The 19747-nt window shown below is 38.8% G+C and overlaps 1 protein-coding gene and 1 pseudogene across 2 annotated transcripts; both read right to left on the bottom strand.

Moving 5' to 3' along the window:
* Positions 1-529: 529 nt before the first annotated feature.
* On the bottom strand, positions 530-4737 carry LOC107533255 (uncharacterized; annotated as a pseudogene). Its single transcript, XR_015714380.1, has 4 exons — positions 4729-4737; positions 3211-3337; positions 2936-3008; positions 530-2543 (listed from the first exon to the last, which is right to left on the bottom strand). The product of XR_015714380.1 is annotated as an uncharacterized LOC107533255 (transcript).
* Positions 4738-11273: 6536 nt separating this feature from the next.
* LOC107533254 (uncharacterized) lies at positions 11274-19208 on the bottom strand. The gene is given in 3 exon segments (XM_016207855.2): positions 11274-13606; positions 13987-14047; positions 14248-19208. Coding segments are annotated over 3 exon segments (1416 nt in total). The 5' UTR covers positions 14282-19208; the 3' UTR covers positions 11274-12285.
* Between the last annotated feature and the right edge of the window lie 539 nt (positions 19209-19747).

Genomic DNA, 19747 nt, shown 5'->3' with positions numbered 1-19747 from the left:
CCATCTTCTTAAATCAAAGTCTGTTCAACAAATAACAATCAGAAGAGAAAAAGCAAAGGCCCAGATATAAAAATAGTAACTCACATAAAAATATATTCTTTCATAAACCTGTCATACAAAAACAATTACAACTGTTTATACATATGGAAAATAGAAAAAGGCTCTTATACTTGTCATCTAAAAAAGGAGCTTTGTTAGTAAGAAAAGTAGAATGTATATAATGAACTAGGGCTATCCAAGAACTGTCATAAGACTAGTAGGAAAACTCCATCAAATACCACACTGTTAAGGAGCCATATTTTAGTGGTCCCTTAACACACAACAAATAAAACACTATTTAAAAATTAAACCTAACTGCATTTTAGAAATGCACTTCAATTTATCCATGGATCCAACAAGCTTCAACATAAGAGGAAAAAATATTAACTGTTTTAAGAAAAAAGCACTACCTATTAATCTTAGGTACTATTGTTGAGATAACTTGAATTAGCTCACCTCTATATTCACTTTTGAAAGCAGTTAGAAATCCACACTGCAATAATGTACTTTAAAACAGAGGGTTGATAGACACAGTATATTTACAACTTTATTAACAACTCTCTCATGTTGAAAGTTTTCTGGAACATTATAGATGAATTAATTTCTATCAAGCTTTCTCATGTTACTTACGTTTATATTTCTTTTTGGTGGGAGTTCACACATGTAAAGATGTGGACCAACTGACATCTTTCCCATACAGTTTACACTCAAGAAGTTTTACCCAGTCAGTCCTTTCATGCCTTTGGAAAGAACTGGGATGACTAGAGTCTTTCCATATTTCTTACATTTATATGACATCTCTCCATTGTGCACTCTCATGTCTTCAAATAGTTGTGTGACAAATGAAGGCTTTACCAGAATATTTGTATTCATAGAATTTCTCTCCAGTGTGAGTGCTTTTGTGTATTTCAAAACCTAAATAAGAAATAGCTCTACCACACTGCTTACTCCATAGGGTTTCTGTCCTCTGTAATTTCTTTCATGGCTTCAAAAACTTTGATAACATCTGAAGCTTTTGCAACTCTTACATTCATAAGGCTTCTCTCATATATGGGTTCTTCTGCATGTTCTAGGCAACTGTAATCTCTGTAGGCTTTACCACACTACTTATATTCATAGGGTATCTCATATGACTTCTTTCGTGTTTTTGGAAGGAAGAGGAATGCATAAAGACTTTACCACACTGTACACATTCATAGGGTTTCCTTCCAGTGTGCAGTCTCTTGTGTATTTTTAACATTTGTTTATGGAAGAAGGCTTTCCCACATTCCTGACATTCATGGGATTTCTCTCCAGTATGAACTCTTTCATGTGTTTCAAAGGAACTGTCATGTTTGCAGGCTTTACCAGATTGTTGATATTCATGGGGTTTCTCTCCAGGGTGCAGTCTCATGTTTTTTTAAGGTTTGGTCTTGGGAGAAGGCTCTCCCACACTTGCATTTATAGGGTTTCTCTCCAGTATGAGTCCTTTCATGTAAACTGAAAGGAAGAGTAATAACTAAAGGCTTTACTACATTGTTTACATTCACTGGGTTTCTCTCTGTGTGAGTCCTTTCATGTACCCGAAATGAACTGGGAGAAAGAAATGCTCTCACATTTCTTACATTTATAAGGTCCTTCTCCAGCGTGAGTGATCATGTGTACTTGAAGGCATGACAGCTCACCAAAGGCTTTCTCACACTCCTTACATTCATAAGGTTTCTCTCCAGTATGAATTCCTTTATGCTTTTGAAGAGAACTAGGGCTACTGAGGGCTTTACCACATTGCTTACATTCATACTGTTTCTCTCCTGTGTGAGTTCTTTCATGTGTTTGGAAAGTATATTTGTATCTACAGGCTTTACCACACTGTTTACATTCATAGGGTTTTTCTCCAGTGTGCTGTCTCATGAGTACTTTTAAGGTTTGGTTATGGGAGAAGGCTTTCCCACATACCTTACATTCATAAGGTTTCTCCCCAGTATGAGTTCTTTCATGACTTCGATAGGAACTAGAACTGGGAGCTTTACCACATTGCTTACATTCATAGGGTCTCTCTCCTGTGTGAGTTCTTTCATGTGTCTGGAAGGCTTGATGATATCTAAAGGCTTTCCCACATTGTTTACATTGATAGGGTTTCTCTCCACTGTGAGTCCATTCATGTTTGCAGACTGGCAATAGTTAAAGGATTTCCCACATTCCTTACATTCATAGGATTTCTCTACACTATGATTTCTTTCATGTTTATCAAAAAATTGGAGATAACTGAAGGTTTTATCACATTTCCTAAATTTATAAGGCTTCTCTCTGTTTTTGTGATACTCATATGGTTTTTGTGTCCAGTGTGACATCTGATGTGCCTGTTAAGGGATGAATGATGTATAAAGACTTTTCCATATGTACTACATTCTTGTGGTTTTATTCCAGTGGTTTTCTTGTTCAGATTCATATTTTGAATAAGACTGAGGTTGTCTTCACATTGACTACCCTCTTTATTTTCACAGAGTTTCTCTACCATATGACTTCTGTAAAAAATAAGAAGTAAGTATTAATGGTATCTTTATTAACAATTTTATATTAATTGAGTATTTAAACTACCTTTTAATACATTTTCTGCCTTGTGTGAATTGTTTAAAGTTGAATATAAGGAATGGTCTGCAAGAGGACTTCACCCATGCTATTATCAAGTAACAGTCAATATGTAAAATGTATTGACACTATTTTGAAGTGAACTGTTTTGAAGATAGTATTTTGATAATGACCATTTAATGTCACATATAGGAATGTCTTTTTTGTAAAAACTTTCTAAGAATAACTAAATTTGAAGCAAAGGTTATTTCTTTTGTTTCCTCCTTTTTAAATTTTATAACCTAACAGGATTCCCACATGAGCCACTACTTTTTGTTGTGTGACTTACCTTAGTTTTCTCCCACTGTTTTTATACTGATCTTCAATGTCATGATCTTCCCATTTTTTCCCTTCAATGCAGACTGAAAAAAAAAACAAACCAAAACTCCAAAATATTAGAAATTAGAGAAAATTATTAGGTTCTAGGTCCATTTTTAGTTGTGACAATAACTAGTTTATTTACTAATGTCCTACCTTTCTGCAATCCAAATCTTGGAAAAACATCAATAAGCAAGAAACACTTGCTCTCTGCTTGATAAAGTGATGGTAACACATCATCCTTACCTACTGATTCCAGGTTCCTGAAAGTTTCCTGCATCACATCTCTGTAGAGTTTCTTCCGTGCAGGATGCAGTAAGGCCCACTCCTCCAGACTGAAGTTCACAGCCACATCCTCAAAGGCCAGAGAGTCCTAAAACACCCCAAGTATGTGTAGAGTAGGATGTGTGAGACTGACAGCATTGGACACCTATATTCCATTTATATAAAAGTCACATATAATTCTGTCATCTTCAAATATTTATTCTATGAAGTTCATCATTAGAAACTTACTCCCTACCCACACGTACTTCCTCATAAATTAATAGCATGATGAACACTTGGAAATTATCCATACATTTTTACTGTGACCACATTATATCTTATTGGTCTGTAATGCACACCAAGTAAATCACATTCAAACTAGAAAACAATAAGAGATGGAGACTTTTAAAAGGACAGAGGGGGAAGCACACCTTAGTTATAAAGAAAAATATTAACATTTAATAATACCTCTTTTCAGAAACCATGCAAGCAATACAAGAATGTAATAAAGTATTTAAAGTTTAAAATGAAAAAACAACAACACTCTCCGTGTTTTTAATGAAAAGTTGGTCCTATTAAAAAAATTAATTTAATAAAATTGATAAACATTTAGTCAAGATAACTAAGAAAAGAGGAAGATAGAAACTACTACTATCAGATTTAATAGGAGGGAAAAGGTACATGAGAAAGGACTTGATACCATCCAATATCCATTTTTAATAACAAACTAGTACTAGAGGAACGCTATTTCTTCTTGAGAAAGAATATCTACATGACACCTGTAGCTAACATTATACATAATGGTGAGAAACTAGATGCTTTTATGGTAAGATTAGGAACAGGGCAAGGTTTTCTCTCACTAAACCCATTCAACACGTAGTAGAAGACCTAGCCATGTAATAAGAAAAGAATAAGAAATAAATGGTACACAGACTGGGAAGCAAGAAATAAAACTCTCTTTGTTTCAATGGAAAGAGAAAGAGAAACATAGGCATAAAGAAATAAAATGGCAATAGGTAAGTGCCTATCAATAATAATCTTAAATATAAATGGATTAAATGATCCAATCAAAAGACAGAGTAGGTGAATGGATAAGAAAACATGACTCAAATATATGTTGTCCACAAGAGACCCACCTCAGAACAAGACTCACACAGGATGGAAAAAAAACCCAGAACTGCTGGAGGACTTCAAGGGAGAGATGAGCAGCAATACGGTCAGAGTAGGGGACTTTAACACCCGACTGACTTCACTGGATAGATCTTCCAGACAAAAAATCAACAAGGAAACAGTGACTCTAAAAAACAGTTTCCTTTACACTGAGCCAAACTAACTAATTTAACTGGAGGGGTGGGGTGGGTTAAGGTCTGTGGAACCTTATCACTCACTCAGCACAAAAATAAACAAAAGGGCCCTAGTGAGCCCTCTGGTCTTAGCAGAGTGGAATCAGTCCACTCTGAAAAAACTGCTCTTTAAGAAGTGACCATCTGACGGGCTCACCTCATTCATGGGGTGTAATTATCCTCATGCTGCCCTAACTCCCCCTCTAACGTTGGGACGACCCCAGACTCAGTCACATCATCACTCCAAACACACAGTAGAGTTCCAGCGAAGACATCAACCAAAGGCCACCGTAAGGAGGGCTCCAGTCCCATACCCTAAGCTTCCAAAGGATGAGGAATTTCCAAGACTGTCAACTCAAGAGTCCTTTGGGTACAGAACCCAGGTTCAGTGAGTCAGCGCTGTGTCACAGGGCAGCACGGATCACAGGAGGGGCACCCTGCAAGCGGCAGCTCACAGAGCAGAAGCCTCCGGGTTTTCTTATCAGCCTGACAGGTAAGGACAAGGGGGAAAGGGACGGGTGAGGCTTAAATTGTCAGCAGTCAACATCAAATATCGAGACACTGACCACTCATTATAAGAATAAACATAGGTAAGACAAATATGCACTGATACTGACTGGCTTGTTTTTATACAAAGAAACACTAACAGGATGAGCAAGAAATGATCAAACCTGGTTATTTGAGGGTATTCAGGGAGTCTTCTTAGGAATATTTTTAACCTTCCAATTCATAATTGAATTAAAACACAGAAATTTATATATATCATATTTTCCTATGCTTAACATTATTTTTAATTCACGTTTTGCTTTTAAAAATCAGTTTCAACTTTTCTACATAGGAAACCACTCCAAGATTTAATACTTTAAACATTAACAAATATAAAACCAGAGACCATGAAATACTTATAAATCCCTTTCTAACTAAAAGGATAAGGGGTATAAGTTGTCCCACACTATATATCACACTGGGATATTTTCAGAAATGAGTAGCATATTATAATGCACCAGGGGCTTTCGGTCAAGATGGGAGCCTAGGTAAGAGCAGTACACACATCCTCTGACAACCACTTCAAAATTACTAAGCTGCAGAATGACCATTGCTGAGAACCACCTGAAGTTTACGTGAACAGATTCCTATAACTAAGAATATACAGAAGAAGCCACATTGAGACTGGTAGGAGGGGCAGAGACGTGGAACAAACTGGTCCCACACTCTTGTGTGGTGTTCAAAAATTAGGGAGGAATATCTCTGCTGCAGAGGTCCCCTCTTATTGGCAGGGAGCCCCAGCCCCACAGCAGGCTCCCCAGCCGAGGGTTCCAAAGCTTGCAAGAAAAGTCCCCATAATTTCTGGCTGTGAAAACCAGCACAGATTGTGGCTGAGTGAGATGAAGGGCTCCTAGAGTCCCAGGTGTTTCTCTTAAAGGCGTTTCTGCACAAAATTACTTGCTAACGAACTCAACTGCTCTAAGCTCCAGTGCTGAGGCAGCAGCTCAAATAGTACCAGGGGCATATGGGGAGGAACTGAATCGTCTGGCATCAGAGTGAGAGCTGGAGGGGCAGCTTTCTCCCAGACAGCAGCTCTGGAAGAAGCCATTGTTCCTTTGCTGAGCCATCCCCCTGCGGGTGCAGGCAGGTGCCGTATCTGAGTCTCCATCAACCTGGCTAACTGTTCCCCTGACCCTGGTGATTCCCTGAGACTCTGTCCCACCAACTTGCCAGCCTACTCAAACTACTTCCAGGGATTTTCCATACAAATGGCTTGTCTTGGCTCATGCTGTGGACTTTCTTAAAAATCTCTCAAAGGTTCACAAACCCTCAAAAAGCAGCATCTGGCCTCAGCACGTCCCATACCTCTTACTAAGCAGCCCCAAGCTCAGCACTAGTGGCAGTTGGCCTCAGCTCACAGCTTCGCCTCTCCCAGGCAGCTCCCAAGAGGCCTGTTATGCAAAGAGCCGAGGACTGAGAAGCCCTCAGCATACTGATTTCTGATTCCAAAGAAATAACCTGGAGGACCGACTCTGAAAGACATGATTTTATTAGGACTTAAGTGTGCACGGGGGTAGCCTGCCGGTGAAATCTCTGCAACACAGGCTTTCTAAATACAGGGTTATATCGAATATAAAAAACAAAGCAAACAGGGCATGCAGGCTGGAGTGCTCACAATCAAGCTGTGTGAGATCAAAACACAAGCTATTTACAATCCGGGCTCACATCCAAGAACAGTTTCTTTTTGGCCATTCCTTGATCAAGGAGCTGGCGAGGCTCCCAAGGTCCCACAGCACACTTACAGATGGCCTTTATTATATTCCCATAGGGTGGAAGGGGGAGTTGGAGTTTGGAAAGGGGTCCATGTTCTCACAGACCACACAAGGCCCAAAACCAAAACACCCTTTGGTCAGCTTCAGAGCATATCAAAGCACCACTCAGCCACCTCCACAAATGACACACAGAAAGAGCAGTCTCACCAGACACCAGAGCCCGGCTAAGGCAAGCCCTGCTTTGTAGGGTCAGCCCCTCCACTGTAGTCATGGCTTGATGTCACAACCAATCAACCCAAATGTCAGTCTTTTCCACTGATATTCCTACAGCAATCAAGGCTAAATTGTAACAGGCAGGTGGATACAGCCTACACAAGAAACACACATGGAGCATCCAGCTCAGGCGACCAGGGAGACTGCACCACTGGGGCCCCACAGGACACCTACTGCATAAGGCCACTCCCCAAGAACAGGAGATGCAGCAGGTCCACCTAACACACAGAAACAAACACAGGAAGGCAGTCACAATGAGGAGACAAAGAAACACATCCCGAAAGAAATAACAGAACAAAACTCCAGAAAAACAACTAAACAAAATGGAGACAAGCAATCTCCTTATTCAGAGTTCAAAACAATAGTTACGAATATGCTCAACGATCTCAGTGAGACTTCAACAAAGAGATAGAAAGCATGAAAATGGGGATAAAAAACACAAACAAGAACCATGAGAAATGAAGAATACAACTAAAATGAAGTATACAGAGCATCAATAATTAGATGAAGCAGTAAGTGTTAAAGGGATAAAGGAACTTCTGTAAGAATAAGGAAAAAGTAAAAAACATGAATAATAAAGTGGCAATTAACTAATATCTATCAACAACTGCTTTAAGTGCAAATGGTCTAAATGCTCCAATCAAAAAACGTAAGTTGGCTAAACACATAACAAAACAAGATCCTAAATTATGGTGTCTACAAGAGACTCACTTCAGATTGAAAGACACACACAAACTGAGCAAAGTGATGGAAAAAGTTATTTCATGAAAATGGAAACAACAACAAAAAGCTGGAGTAGCAATACTTATACCAGAAAAAAATTTATTTTAAAACAAAGGCTATAACAAGTGACAAAGACGGACCCAGCAATTCCACGTCTGGGTATTTACCTGGAGAAACCCAAAACACTAATTCGAAAGAACTATGCATCCATATGCTCACTGCAGCATTACTTACAATAGCCAAGATATGGAATTAACCTAAGTGTCCATAAATAGATGAACAGATAAAGAAAAAGTGGTGCATATATACAATGCAATATGACTCAGCTATAAAAAAAGAATTACAGCCCAGCCAAGCGTGGCTCAGCGGTTGAGCATCAACCTAGGATCCAGGCGATCAGGGTTCGATTCCTGGTCAGGGCACATGCCTGGGTTGCGGGCTCGATCCCTAGTTGGGGGCGTGCAGGAGGCAGCCGATCAATGACTCTCTCATCAGTGGTGTTTCTATTTCTCTCCCTCCTTTTCCTTTCCTCTCTCTGAAATCAATAAAGATATTTTTTTTTAAAAAAAGAAAGAAAAAAAAAGAATTACATCTTGCCAGCTGCAACAACACAGATAGACCTAGAGGGTATTGTGCTAAGTGAAATAAGTCAGACAGAAAAAGACAAATACCACATGATTTCACTAACATACAAGAACATTTTGATGGTTGCCAGATGAGAGAGGGGTTAAGTGAAAAACGGGAGAAGAGATTAAGAAGTACAAATTGGTAGTTACAAAACAGTTGTGGGGATGTCAAGTATAATGTAAGGAATTTAGTCAATAATATTTGTAATAACTATGTATTGTCAGATGGGTACAAAATTTATTGGGGTGATCATTTTGTAAGATATAGAAATGTCTAAACCCTTTGTTGTACAACTGAAACTAAAATGTCAACTCTAATGGGGGGGGGGGGAAAGCACTAGGATTTTGCAATTGAAAAGGACTGAGAATTACAAAGATTTACATAAGCTTTGAGAAGTTTCCTGCATATCAATAAAAATACAAATTCAGTTTATTTCCCCTCAAGGTCATTAAAATAAATTAGGACTAGTGTAGCCTTTTAAATGTCAAAGTACTCTAGGGACAGGCACAATCAATCATGACCTAAAAATGGAAAAAGCACCTGAGTACTGAAATTGACCCACCTCACATCTTGAGGCTTTCTTGCCTAATAAAAAAAATACTATTTAGTTCCACAATTTTTTTTTTTTGGCTTATAGCATATCTCTCAATCAGTTTACATATTAAACGCCCAGGTGCTAACGGACACTAGAATCAAAGGGCTGCAATATTCAACAGAGAAAGAAATCCAAGAAAAGAAATACACATATCAGAATAGAAAAGATACATAACCTGCTTCCCTGTAGTTCACAAAGAAACACACATTCAGAAAGTTAAAACATAACCCCCGGTTGAGATAGAACCACTGGATTGGGACAGTCCCTAGGGAAGTAGGAAAGGGACACCCGATCAGGCTTAAAAATAAATTCCGGGAGCTCCGCACACCCTCCCCTCTCCTGTAAGCATGGAAGTGCTCCCTCCCTCAATGGTGGGGGACAGGTTCCTGGATTTGATACCCCGCTTCCCTAACGTTTGGAAAACTTGGGAGCAAACTGGTGCCCCCTGGGGGAGTAGGAGGTAAAGCGGGGCAGAAAGAAGTTGGGGAAAATCTTCCACAAGTGGACTGAGAAGTAGGAGCCCCCACCTCCCGGCATGATCAAACAGAAAACAGTTTTGGGCAGGAAAAGCCCTGTGGCGGTTGTGCAGGTCAACAAGCAGCACTGGCTAGACCCAGAGCATTCCGAGGCTGAGGAAACATCGATGAGAAACCGACCCCAAAGCTCATCACACCATCATCATAATGAAAGCTGACACCACGAATAGAAGGGGAGCCCAGGGGGCAAACGCCACCCCGTTAGGAACAAGGTCCCTCCCAACCAGAAGGCGGAGTCGGAATTTAGGCCCCAAAGCTTGGAGACGACTCCCTCCCCGCACCCCAGGAAACATAAAAATCTCAGGACCACCTGGCCGCTGCGCAAACTCACTCTGCAGTTGGCCTGCGTCCCCTCCAGCTTGTACTTTTTGGTGCTTTCACAGCGGTGCCCACGCCCTGGCCGCTTTCTTTTTCTCTGCCTGAATAAAGCCTGCTTCGTTTTCACTGGGATTCATCCTTGAAATCTTTCCTGGGTGAGTCGGGGACCTGAAAGGCACTTGACACTGGAAAGGTCTGGATCCGGGTCTGTGCCGGGCAGGGACTGGGGAATCCGGGACCACGGCCTCTCCCCCCCACGACCCCTCACAGCGCCCACCCCACGAGGGTCACAGGTGTCCTCCGACGACCCTCTCTGTGGTCACCCCATAATCTGGGGAGGTGCCCAGACAGGCCTGGGCCCAGCTGCCACACGCAGGGACAGGAGGGGACCGAGGTCCCAGCGGAGCCCCCAAGTGGCCTCAGAACCACAGACTCCAGAAGTGACCGCGGAGGGGCAGTCCCCGCCACTTCTTGTTCCAGCGGATTCCAACTAGCCCATCGGGCCTCCGCACCCGCCCGCACACTCACCATTTCTGGGTTTCCTGGGTCTCCGAGTCCTGCCTACCAGTGCATATCACAGGGTGACAAAGGCTGCGCGGAGCCCCCAGAGACCGTTAGGGGCACAGGACTCGGATCTCAAAGGTCTGCGTGAGAAGGGAGGGCTTTGCAGCGCCCCTGATTGGACAGTTCACAAGACCAACCTCCTTGTGCCCGAGGGACACCCCGGTGAGAGTCGTCATGGATCAGAGGAACCAGCCTCCTCTGGAGGGCAGGAATCTGACCGACCCAGCCTCGCATATTTACTTGCATTTAAACAGAACTATTTGTTACTGGTTTTGCACAGCTCTTTGTTAACTAGGGAGCCCAGGCGTGCACAGAGAGAGAATTCTTTGTTCGTTTTCAAAATGTAACAAGTACAGAACTTGAGGGTGGCCCAGGCCAGACCACACTGGAACAACAGGGTCTGATGCCCTGTAGGAGTCAAAGGCTTGACATAAGGCTGGGAGGCCACTCATGGCACTCTGACCCTTGATTAGGAGCTACTTAAAGGCATCTGGCCCTGTTTTAATCTTGATCCTTGCAACCCTTAAGCCTTCCATCCATCCCTTCCCTACCCCACTCATTCTGTCCTTAAGAATCCCAGAGCGGCTTGACTCCGGTGAGAATTTGGAACCCCACAGCCCTAGCCTAGGCTCAAGGACTCTTCTCAGTCTAACCACAGCTTTATTGAGGTATAATTGACTAATAAAATTGTCTATAAAGATGACATGATGGTTTGATATATGTACACTAAATTGTACCCCTGAAATTTTGCTAAAACAGTGGATTAAACTATCACCACACACACACACCACAAAGTATGTGAGGTGATGGATGTGTTAATTAATCTGGAAACTCTAAAATGCCTGAGAGATTGGATTGCAAAACTCTTTGGCATTGTGTTTGGGGAAATAGTGCTCAGATACTGAGACTACCTTTGCCAATAGTTATTTAACACAAGTTTGAAACCAGAAAAGTCAGCATTTGTGCTATCTGTCACTACCACAACCAGCAAGTAGAGACAAGGATCGAATCTTAATGGGTGCTTTATTCACAGGCCTGGCGACCTGAGAAGTCTGTTCTCTGTATCCATGAATCTGTCTCCACTTGTTAGTTTATATTGTTCATTAGATTTCACATATAAGCGAAATCATATGATACTTGTCTTCCTCTGACTGGCTTATTTCACTTAGCATAATACTCTCCAGGTCCATCCATGCTGTAGCAAAAGGTAAGATTCCTTCTTTTTTATGACTGAGTAATATTCCATGGTGTAAATGTACCACAGCTTTTTTTAAATTGAATTTATTGGGATGACACTGGTTAATAAAATTATACAGGTCTCAGATATACAATTCTACAATACATCATCTATATATTGTATCGTGTGTTTACTACCACAAGTCTCCTAAAAATATTTTTTATTTAAAGGTTTAAATTTAAAAATTTTTTAAAGTACTATTATTGTTCAATCTTATGTACTATTGTTTAAAGAAAACTCATTATCTCATGTGATATATTTCTGAAAGTAATTAGAAATCCACAGTCCAATGATGCACTATAAAGAGAGGTTCAAGAAACACAATATTTTTACACCATTAATTATAACTCATGTTGAAACTTTTCTGACACATTGTACATAAATTAATTTTTACCAAGCTTTCTCACATTAACATGTTTATTCCTTTGTGGGAGTTTTTACATGTAAGAATATGGACCAATTCACGTCTTTCCCATACTGTATAAATTCAAGAATATTAATCTAGTGAGCCCTTTCATGCTTTTCATAGAACCTAATATAACTGAAGCCTTTCCCAGATTCTGCACATTTCTATAATTTTTCTTCAGTGTGTATTGTCATGTGTCTTCAAAAGACTGTGTGATCTCAATAAAGGCTTTCCACCTTTCTTATATTTGCAGAGTTTCTCTCCAGTATGAGCTCTTTCGTGTCTTTGTAAGGAACTGGGATCTTTGTAGACTTTCCCACATTGTTTACATTCACAGGGTTTCTCTCAGGGTTTCTCTCCAGTGTGAGTCCTTTTGCGTCTTGATAAGAAACTGTGATATCTGTAGGCTATCCCACACTCTTTACATTCAAAGGGTTTCTTTCCAGTGTGAGTTGTTTCATGTCTTCGAAGATCACTAAGATACCTAAATGCTTTACTACATATTTTACATTTATGAGACTTCTCTGTAGTGTGAATTATTTCATGGGTTTTTAAGGAACGGTGATCTCTAAAGATTTTACTGCATTGTTTACATTCATAGGGTTTCTCTCCAGTATGAGTTCTTTCATGGGTTTTTAAGGAACGGTGATGTTTGTAGGCTTTATCACATTGTTTACATTCATAGGGTTTCTCTCCAGTATGTACTTTTTTATGTTTTGGAAGTGAATTGGAATAAGTGAATGCTTTGCTACATATTTTACATTTATAGGGTTTCTCTCCAGTGTGAGTTCTTTCATGTCTTTGAAGATCACTGAGATACCTAAATGCTGTACTACATATTTTACATTTATGGGATTTCTCTGTAGTATGAGCACTTTTGTGTCTGTTTAAGGACCTGTAAGATATGTAGGCTTTACCACATTTCTTACATTCATAGGGCTTCTCTCCAGTGTGAACTCTTTCGTGTATTTGAAAAGACCAGTGGTCTCTGTAGGCTTTAGCACATATTTTACATTCATACGGTCTCTCTCCAGTGTGAGTTCTTCCATGTCTTCGAAGGTCACTGAGATACCTAAATGCTGTACTACATACTTTACATTCATAAGGTTTCTCTCCAGTGTGAGTTATTCTATGTATTTTAACATTTCTGGAAGACTTGAAGACTTTACCACATATTTTACATTCACAGGGATTCCCTCCATTGTGGGTTCTTTCATGTTTTTCCAACCAGTTTAGATTATTAAAGGCTTTATCACATTCCTTACACTTATATGGCTTCTCCCCATCTTTTTGAAATTCATATGCTTTGTGTCCAGTGTGACATCTGTAGTGCCTACTAAGTGATGAACGAAATACAAAGACTTTTCCACATGCTCTGCATTCATGTTGTTTCACTCTGGTGGCTTTTTTGTTCAGATTGAGATTTGAAATAAGGTTGACGTTTTCTCCATATTGACTAACCCCTTTACTTTCACAGAATTTCTCTACCATCGGATTTCTGTAAAAAATGAGCAGCACATTAACGATTTCTTTATTAACGATATTATATTATACTCACAATGTTTATTATGATTTATAGGTAAAGTATAAATATTCTGTCTTGTCTGAAAACAAATATACGCAATACTCTCCAAAAAAACTTCACCCTTGCAATTATCAAACTGTGCTATTCATATATAGGGTTTATTAATACTGTTTTTAAGTGAAGTATTTTGAAAACAATGAACATGTATGTTACACTGAAACAGGTGTTTTTAAAATTTTTTCTAAGAGGAAATACATTTGAAGAAGGGTTTATTTGTTTTGTTTGCTATTTTTAAAATTTCACAACACATTAGAATTCTCACATAAGACACCGCTTTCTATTGTATGACTCACCTTAATTTTCTCCTCTGGCTTTTGCACTGATTTTCAATGTCATGTTCTTCCCATCTTTTACCTAAAATGCAGATTCAAAAAATGTTTCCAAAGGATTAAAATTTAAAAAATTATTAAATTATAAATCCATGAGCAGCTATGATCATGCCTAGATTATTTACCACCATCCTCCCTCTCCACATTACAGATCTTAGAACAATATTGGTGAGCAAGAAACACTTGTTCTCTAATTGACAAATGAAGGAATTTTGTCATCCTTACCTATGGAGGCCAGGTTCCTGATGGTTTCCCTCATCACATCTCTGTAGAGTTTCTTCTGTGAAGGACCCAGTAAAGCCCACTCCTCCAGACTGAAGTTCACAACCACATCCTCAAAGGCCACTGAGTCCTAAAACACCCCAAATATATGTAGAGTAGGATGTGTGAAACTGATAGCACTGGGCACCCAGACTCCATTTATAGGAAGGTTACATATGATTCTCTTGTCTTCAAACATTTATTCTTATGACTTGATCATCTGAAACTTATTCTCTGTCCACACCACCTTGAACACCTGGAAATTACTTACACATTGTTACTGTGATTACAATACATCTTATTTCTCTGTAACATCATCCTGGACCATGTTGGGAAATAACAGGAATGCCATACAGATGAAATATATATTGTCATTTTAAGACCACTGATTCCTTGCAAAAATAATTATTTCATCTGTTTCATTATTTCCCACCATTTACAACAATCCACAAGCCAGAAGGTTAAATCTGCATGAAGTTTTAATAAATAAAACAGTGAAAAACTGAAAACTTTTCCTTCTGTTCCCATCACCAAACATGTGAATCCAGGAGGCTTGTGAAAATACTTCCAACAAAGCCAGCTGTCCATGTCATCCTAAAGTCCTCCAGGTCTTCACCAGTCATGAGGTGCAGCTGGCTCAGTGTGAACGTACTTGTGGAGAAGCACTGCTTGTAACTTGTGTGGTATTTATCACAGACTCAGTTCTTCTTTCTCTCTCTGTTCAATTTAATGGGGCTGGAGAGTCATTTGGAACTTAAAGCTCAGACACAAGAAAGCAAGCATAACAAGTTACTCCAGAAATCCCTGTACACATGTGTTCAGGGCTGTTTCCTGCCAAATTTTAGAACACACAGTAAGAGAATAGGCCAGGCAAGCTCTTTCCAGTAAAACCCTAACAGGGTACCCTGGGCCTCACTGCCCTAGAAGAACAGGTTAAGAGCTGCAGATTCAAGGGAGTTCATTGAAGTCCATGTGGTCTGATGGTGACTTTGGCCATGATTACAGAACACAAAAGATTCAACAGTACTTCCTTCTAAAAGAACACAAAATTTGCATTCACCAATTTCAGGAGGAAAATTTTCCTGACAAGTCACTCTAGAGGCAGAGCTGCCATTCTTGATCTCATCAAAAAGAAAAAACACATGACATAAACTACTCTTCTTAGATCCCTCCCAAGTTTTGAGGTCACAGGGGAAATGGTATCTCCAAAGTTAGGAAAGAGAACAAATGGTATCTTGAGAAACGCCCCAAACATTCTGTTCTTAACAAGGCCTAAACTGAAAAAAAAATCCATTTCACTGGAGTCTAATGCAAAGACAGTAGAGAACAAAAATGACAGAACACAATATACATGAAAACTAAAACAACTGTCCTTAACGTAAGGATTAAAATACCTCAAAAAAGGAAAGAGAAAGAAACAGGAGAGAAAAGTGAAGTAATAATTACCAAACACTTCTAAAATTAATGACAGATGACACACTGTAGATCCAGAAAGCTCTAAAACACTGAACATGAAAAACACCAAAAATGCATGCCCACGTATATCATATTCAAATTAGACAAACATCAAAGACAAAGAGAACATATTGAAAGAGGCCAGAAGGTAAAACAAACCTTAGGTATAGAAAAACAAAGATAAATTAAAATCAACTTGTTTACAGAAACTGTGCCAGAAAGATCAGATTGTAGTAAAATACTGAACATTTTGAAATAAAAAAAAATACTATGTAGAATTTTGTATCAAAGAAAATGATCCTTCATAAAAAAGAAATAAGGACTTTCTAAGACAAAAATTAAGGGAATTTGTATAGCTACTTTAAATTAAATGTCAAAAAATTCATCAGAAAAAATAAATGATGAAGGTGGAAGGTTAGAAAAGGAAGAAATGAAGATAAAAAATTTTTGTATTTGTTATATAACACATGACACTTTGTTTAAAGAATATTAGCAATAATGTGTTTGGTATTATAAGTTTATGGGTAATGGAAATAAATTACAACAATGTGACAAGGGACAGTGATGGGAGAACTGGGAATAGTGTGGTAGGTGGTACTTGCACAGCAATGAAGTGGTACAGCGTGATTCGACAGAGGATATGGGTTAGTTGTAAATGTGTAATCAAAACTGAAATGACATCACTGACAGAGTTCCTTTTTTGTTAAATGTGTGACTGATATGCTGAGAGAGGAGAAAAAACCAATTAGATAAAATCCTCAACCAAAGCCAAAGAAGGTAGAAAAATGTTGAAAACAAAAAGTAACAAAGAACAAAAGCAAGAAATAGAAAACAGTAAAAGGTTTGGTAAATATTAACCCAAATGCATCAATAACTACTTTTAATCATCAATTGTCTCAATACAATTGAACAATAGAGAAATATCAGATTTTAAAAAACCACATTTTCATGTTCTCTATAAGAAACACACTTTAAATATGAAGACACAGATGGATGAAAGGTAAAGGGATAGAGAAAATGTATGATGCCAACAGAAATCAAAGGACAGACATATGAATTATAAACAATAAAGATTTCAAACCAAGGAAAACCCAGAGATAAAGAGGGACATTACATAATGTCTCCAAGAAGGCACAGAAATCTTTTAGGTATGTGTGCATAACAACACAGGTCAAACTACACAAGACAAGAGCTGATAGATGCGGGAGAAACACATGAGTTTACTACTGTGGCTGGAGCATTCAACAACCCTTTTCATTAATTATAAATTCCAGTAGGGAGAAAATCAGAAAGGACAGGGTGGAACTGAACAGCACTATGAAACAACTGGATTTAGTTGTAATTTATGGAATACTTCATGCAACAAGAGCAGAATACACATTCACCAAGACAGAACACATCCTGAGACATAGAGTATACCTTAAAAATTTGAAAGAACAAAATCATACAAAATATGCTCTTAGACCTCACAGGAATTAGTCTAGAAATCTGTATCAGTAAAATAGTCAGAAAACCCCCAAATATATGGAGATTCAACAACACACTTCTAAATAATAAACAAGACCAAAAAGAAGTCAAGAAAATTAAAAATTATTTTTTATTTTTAAATTTAATTAAATTTTTAAAAACCGATTTTAGAGAAAGGAAGGGAGGGAGGGAAAGAGGAAAAAGGGCAGAGAGAGAAAGAGAGAAGCACTGATTGGTTGCCTCTGGCACACGCCCCAACCTACGATTGAACCCGCAACCTGGGTATGTGCCCTGACTGGGAATCAAACCTGCCGCCTTTTGGTGTACGGATGATGCTCCAACCAACTCAGCCACATCAGCCCAAATAAAATAAAAACACAACCTATACAATTTTATGAGATACATAAAAAGTGGTGTCTAAAGTGAAATTTAGGCCACTGAATAAATATATTTAAAAAAGAAAGATCTACAACCAATAATGTAAGCACATACCTCAGGATACAATTAAAAAAATGACTAAACCCAATGTAAGCAGAATAAAAGAATATATGGAAAAATCAATGGAGAAAAAAAAAAATTTTAAAGCTGCTTCTTTGATGAGATTAGTAAAATTGATAAACATCTAGACTAGATAACTAGAAACAAACCAATTAAGGAATGAAGACTAGCAACTCACAGCCATGCTGTATCACAACTGAGCTGTTCCACAGCCGTGCTGTTTTCATAATTGTGCTGTATCACAACTGAGATGTTGTACTGAATAAAGTTTCCTTCTTCACCACACCCCAAATTGGGAATACCTGTTGGCATCGAATTGGCACCAACAACTATCTGTTGATGTAAGCTTAAAAAATTTTTACCTTCCTATGCATCATTTATTTTAAATAGAGAAATTTATACATACCACATTTACCTATGATTAATCATTAGTATTAATAAAATATTGCTTTTAAATTTTAACTCAATCTTTTCAATGTAAGAAACCACTCAAAGATTTAAACACTAAATGATATAAAAATGCAGATCATAAAAATTTATAAATCCCTTTCTAACTAAAAGGACAAAAGGCACTATGACAGTTTTCTCTATGCTGTATTTCACAATAAGGATATATGAAGAAATGTGTCAGATATAATACATTAGGGGTTTGCAATAAAGCCCTGAAATGTACTACAAATTTCAAGCATTTACATAGGCTTACACAAGCTTTGATGTGTTTTCTCAAGCTATGAAAATTTAAATTCAATTTTTCCCCCCCTCACATCCATTAAAACAGCAGTTCAATTACCTCAGGAATAGTATAGCCTTTTACATGTCAAAGTACTTTAGGGTGAGACACATACAAAACTGACCTGAAATTGGAAAAAGCACCTGAGAACTTAAAAGCATTCATCTGACATCTTCAGGTTCTCTGGCCTGAATGGAACCAAAGTTCTATTTGGTTCCACAATGATCTTGCCTAACGCACATGGTATCTTTCAATCAACTTAAATATTAAAAGCCCAAGTGCTAATGGAAATGAGAATCAAAAGGCTGCAATATTCATTGGACAAAGAAATACAACAAAAAACAAATATTGAAATCAAGACCATTCAGAAGGAAACTCTCATTCAGTAAGGCGAACATAATCGCTAACGTAGGGTCTAGACACCTCTGACTGAGGCAGAAGCCTTGGAGGGGGTCAGGCCGGAGGATGAATGAGAGGGACACCTGAGCAGACCCAGAATTGAACTCTGGGCCCTCCACACACCCTCCCTTCTCCTGTAAGCCCGGAAGCGCCCCCTCCCCCAGGCTTCCATTCTCACAGTGAGGAAACTCTCAGCCAGATTCAGTTTAAGTTCTGACCAAATGAATCCCCAATTCATAAACCCTCTGTCTATAAGTTGGAACCCCTGATCTACATAGACTTCCTCAATATGCAGAAATTAGACTCTGAGGTCAACTGCACTGTGAATGGAAAGCTCATACTAAAATCTAAAGATGTCCTGGCCTTAGAGACCACAATCACACTTCAGAAAGGTTATCCCCACTCCCAACTCCACGCACACATGCATCCCCAGCTTTCCAGGGCCATAGCTTCTCTCAGTGTAAAGGTTCCTTAAATGGTGGGTGTGAGCAAGTAGGGCACCTACAAGGGGAGGCTCCCCAGGAACAACTGGGCCTTCAAGTACTTCCTTTTGCAGGTTCAAGGGAGCTTTACCTCAGGGCACTAACCATAGGCTTCTGCTCTCCACTGGAGTTGCTTTCGACCACTATTGATAGTTAAATGACACAAACCCAGAGTTTGAACAATCCAGCAAAATCACTTAAATATGGCATTTATATGGAAAGGAAAAAAGAAAATTGTAAGGGTCTTTTCCTAGTTCAACTAAAAAACAAACAAACAAATATTTATTCCTTTCAAAAAAAGATGTCAGTTAATTATATTTCTAGAAAAAGAAAGTGGTTTGTAATTAATTAATCATACTTGAACACATCTGCTCTGCAAGTCAAAACCCTGCAATTTGATTTGAAAACTCCCCAAAGTAAAAACCAGACCTCA

The sequence above is a fragment of the Miniopterus natalensis genome, chromosome 4 (assembly GCF_054644295.1).
Source record: "Miniopterus natalensis isolate mMinNat1 chromosome 4, mMinNat1.hap1, whole genome shotgun sequence".
Lineage (NCBI taxonomy): Eukaryota > Metazoa > Chordata > Mammalia > Chiroptera > Miniopteridae > Miniopterus > Miniopterus natalensis.
Note: the sequence above shows the minus strand (reverse complement) of the source record. Positions and strands in the feature narration are given on the sequence as shown.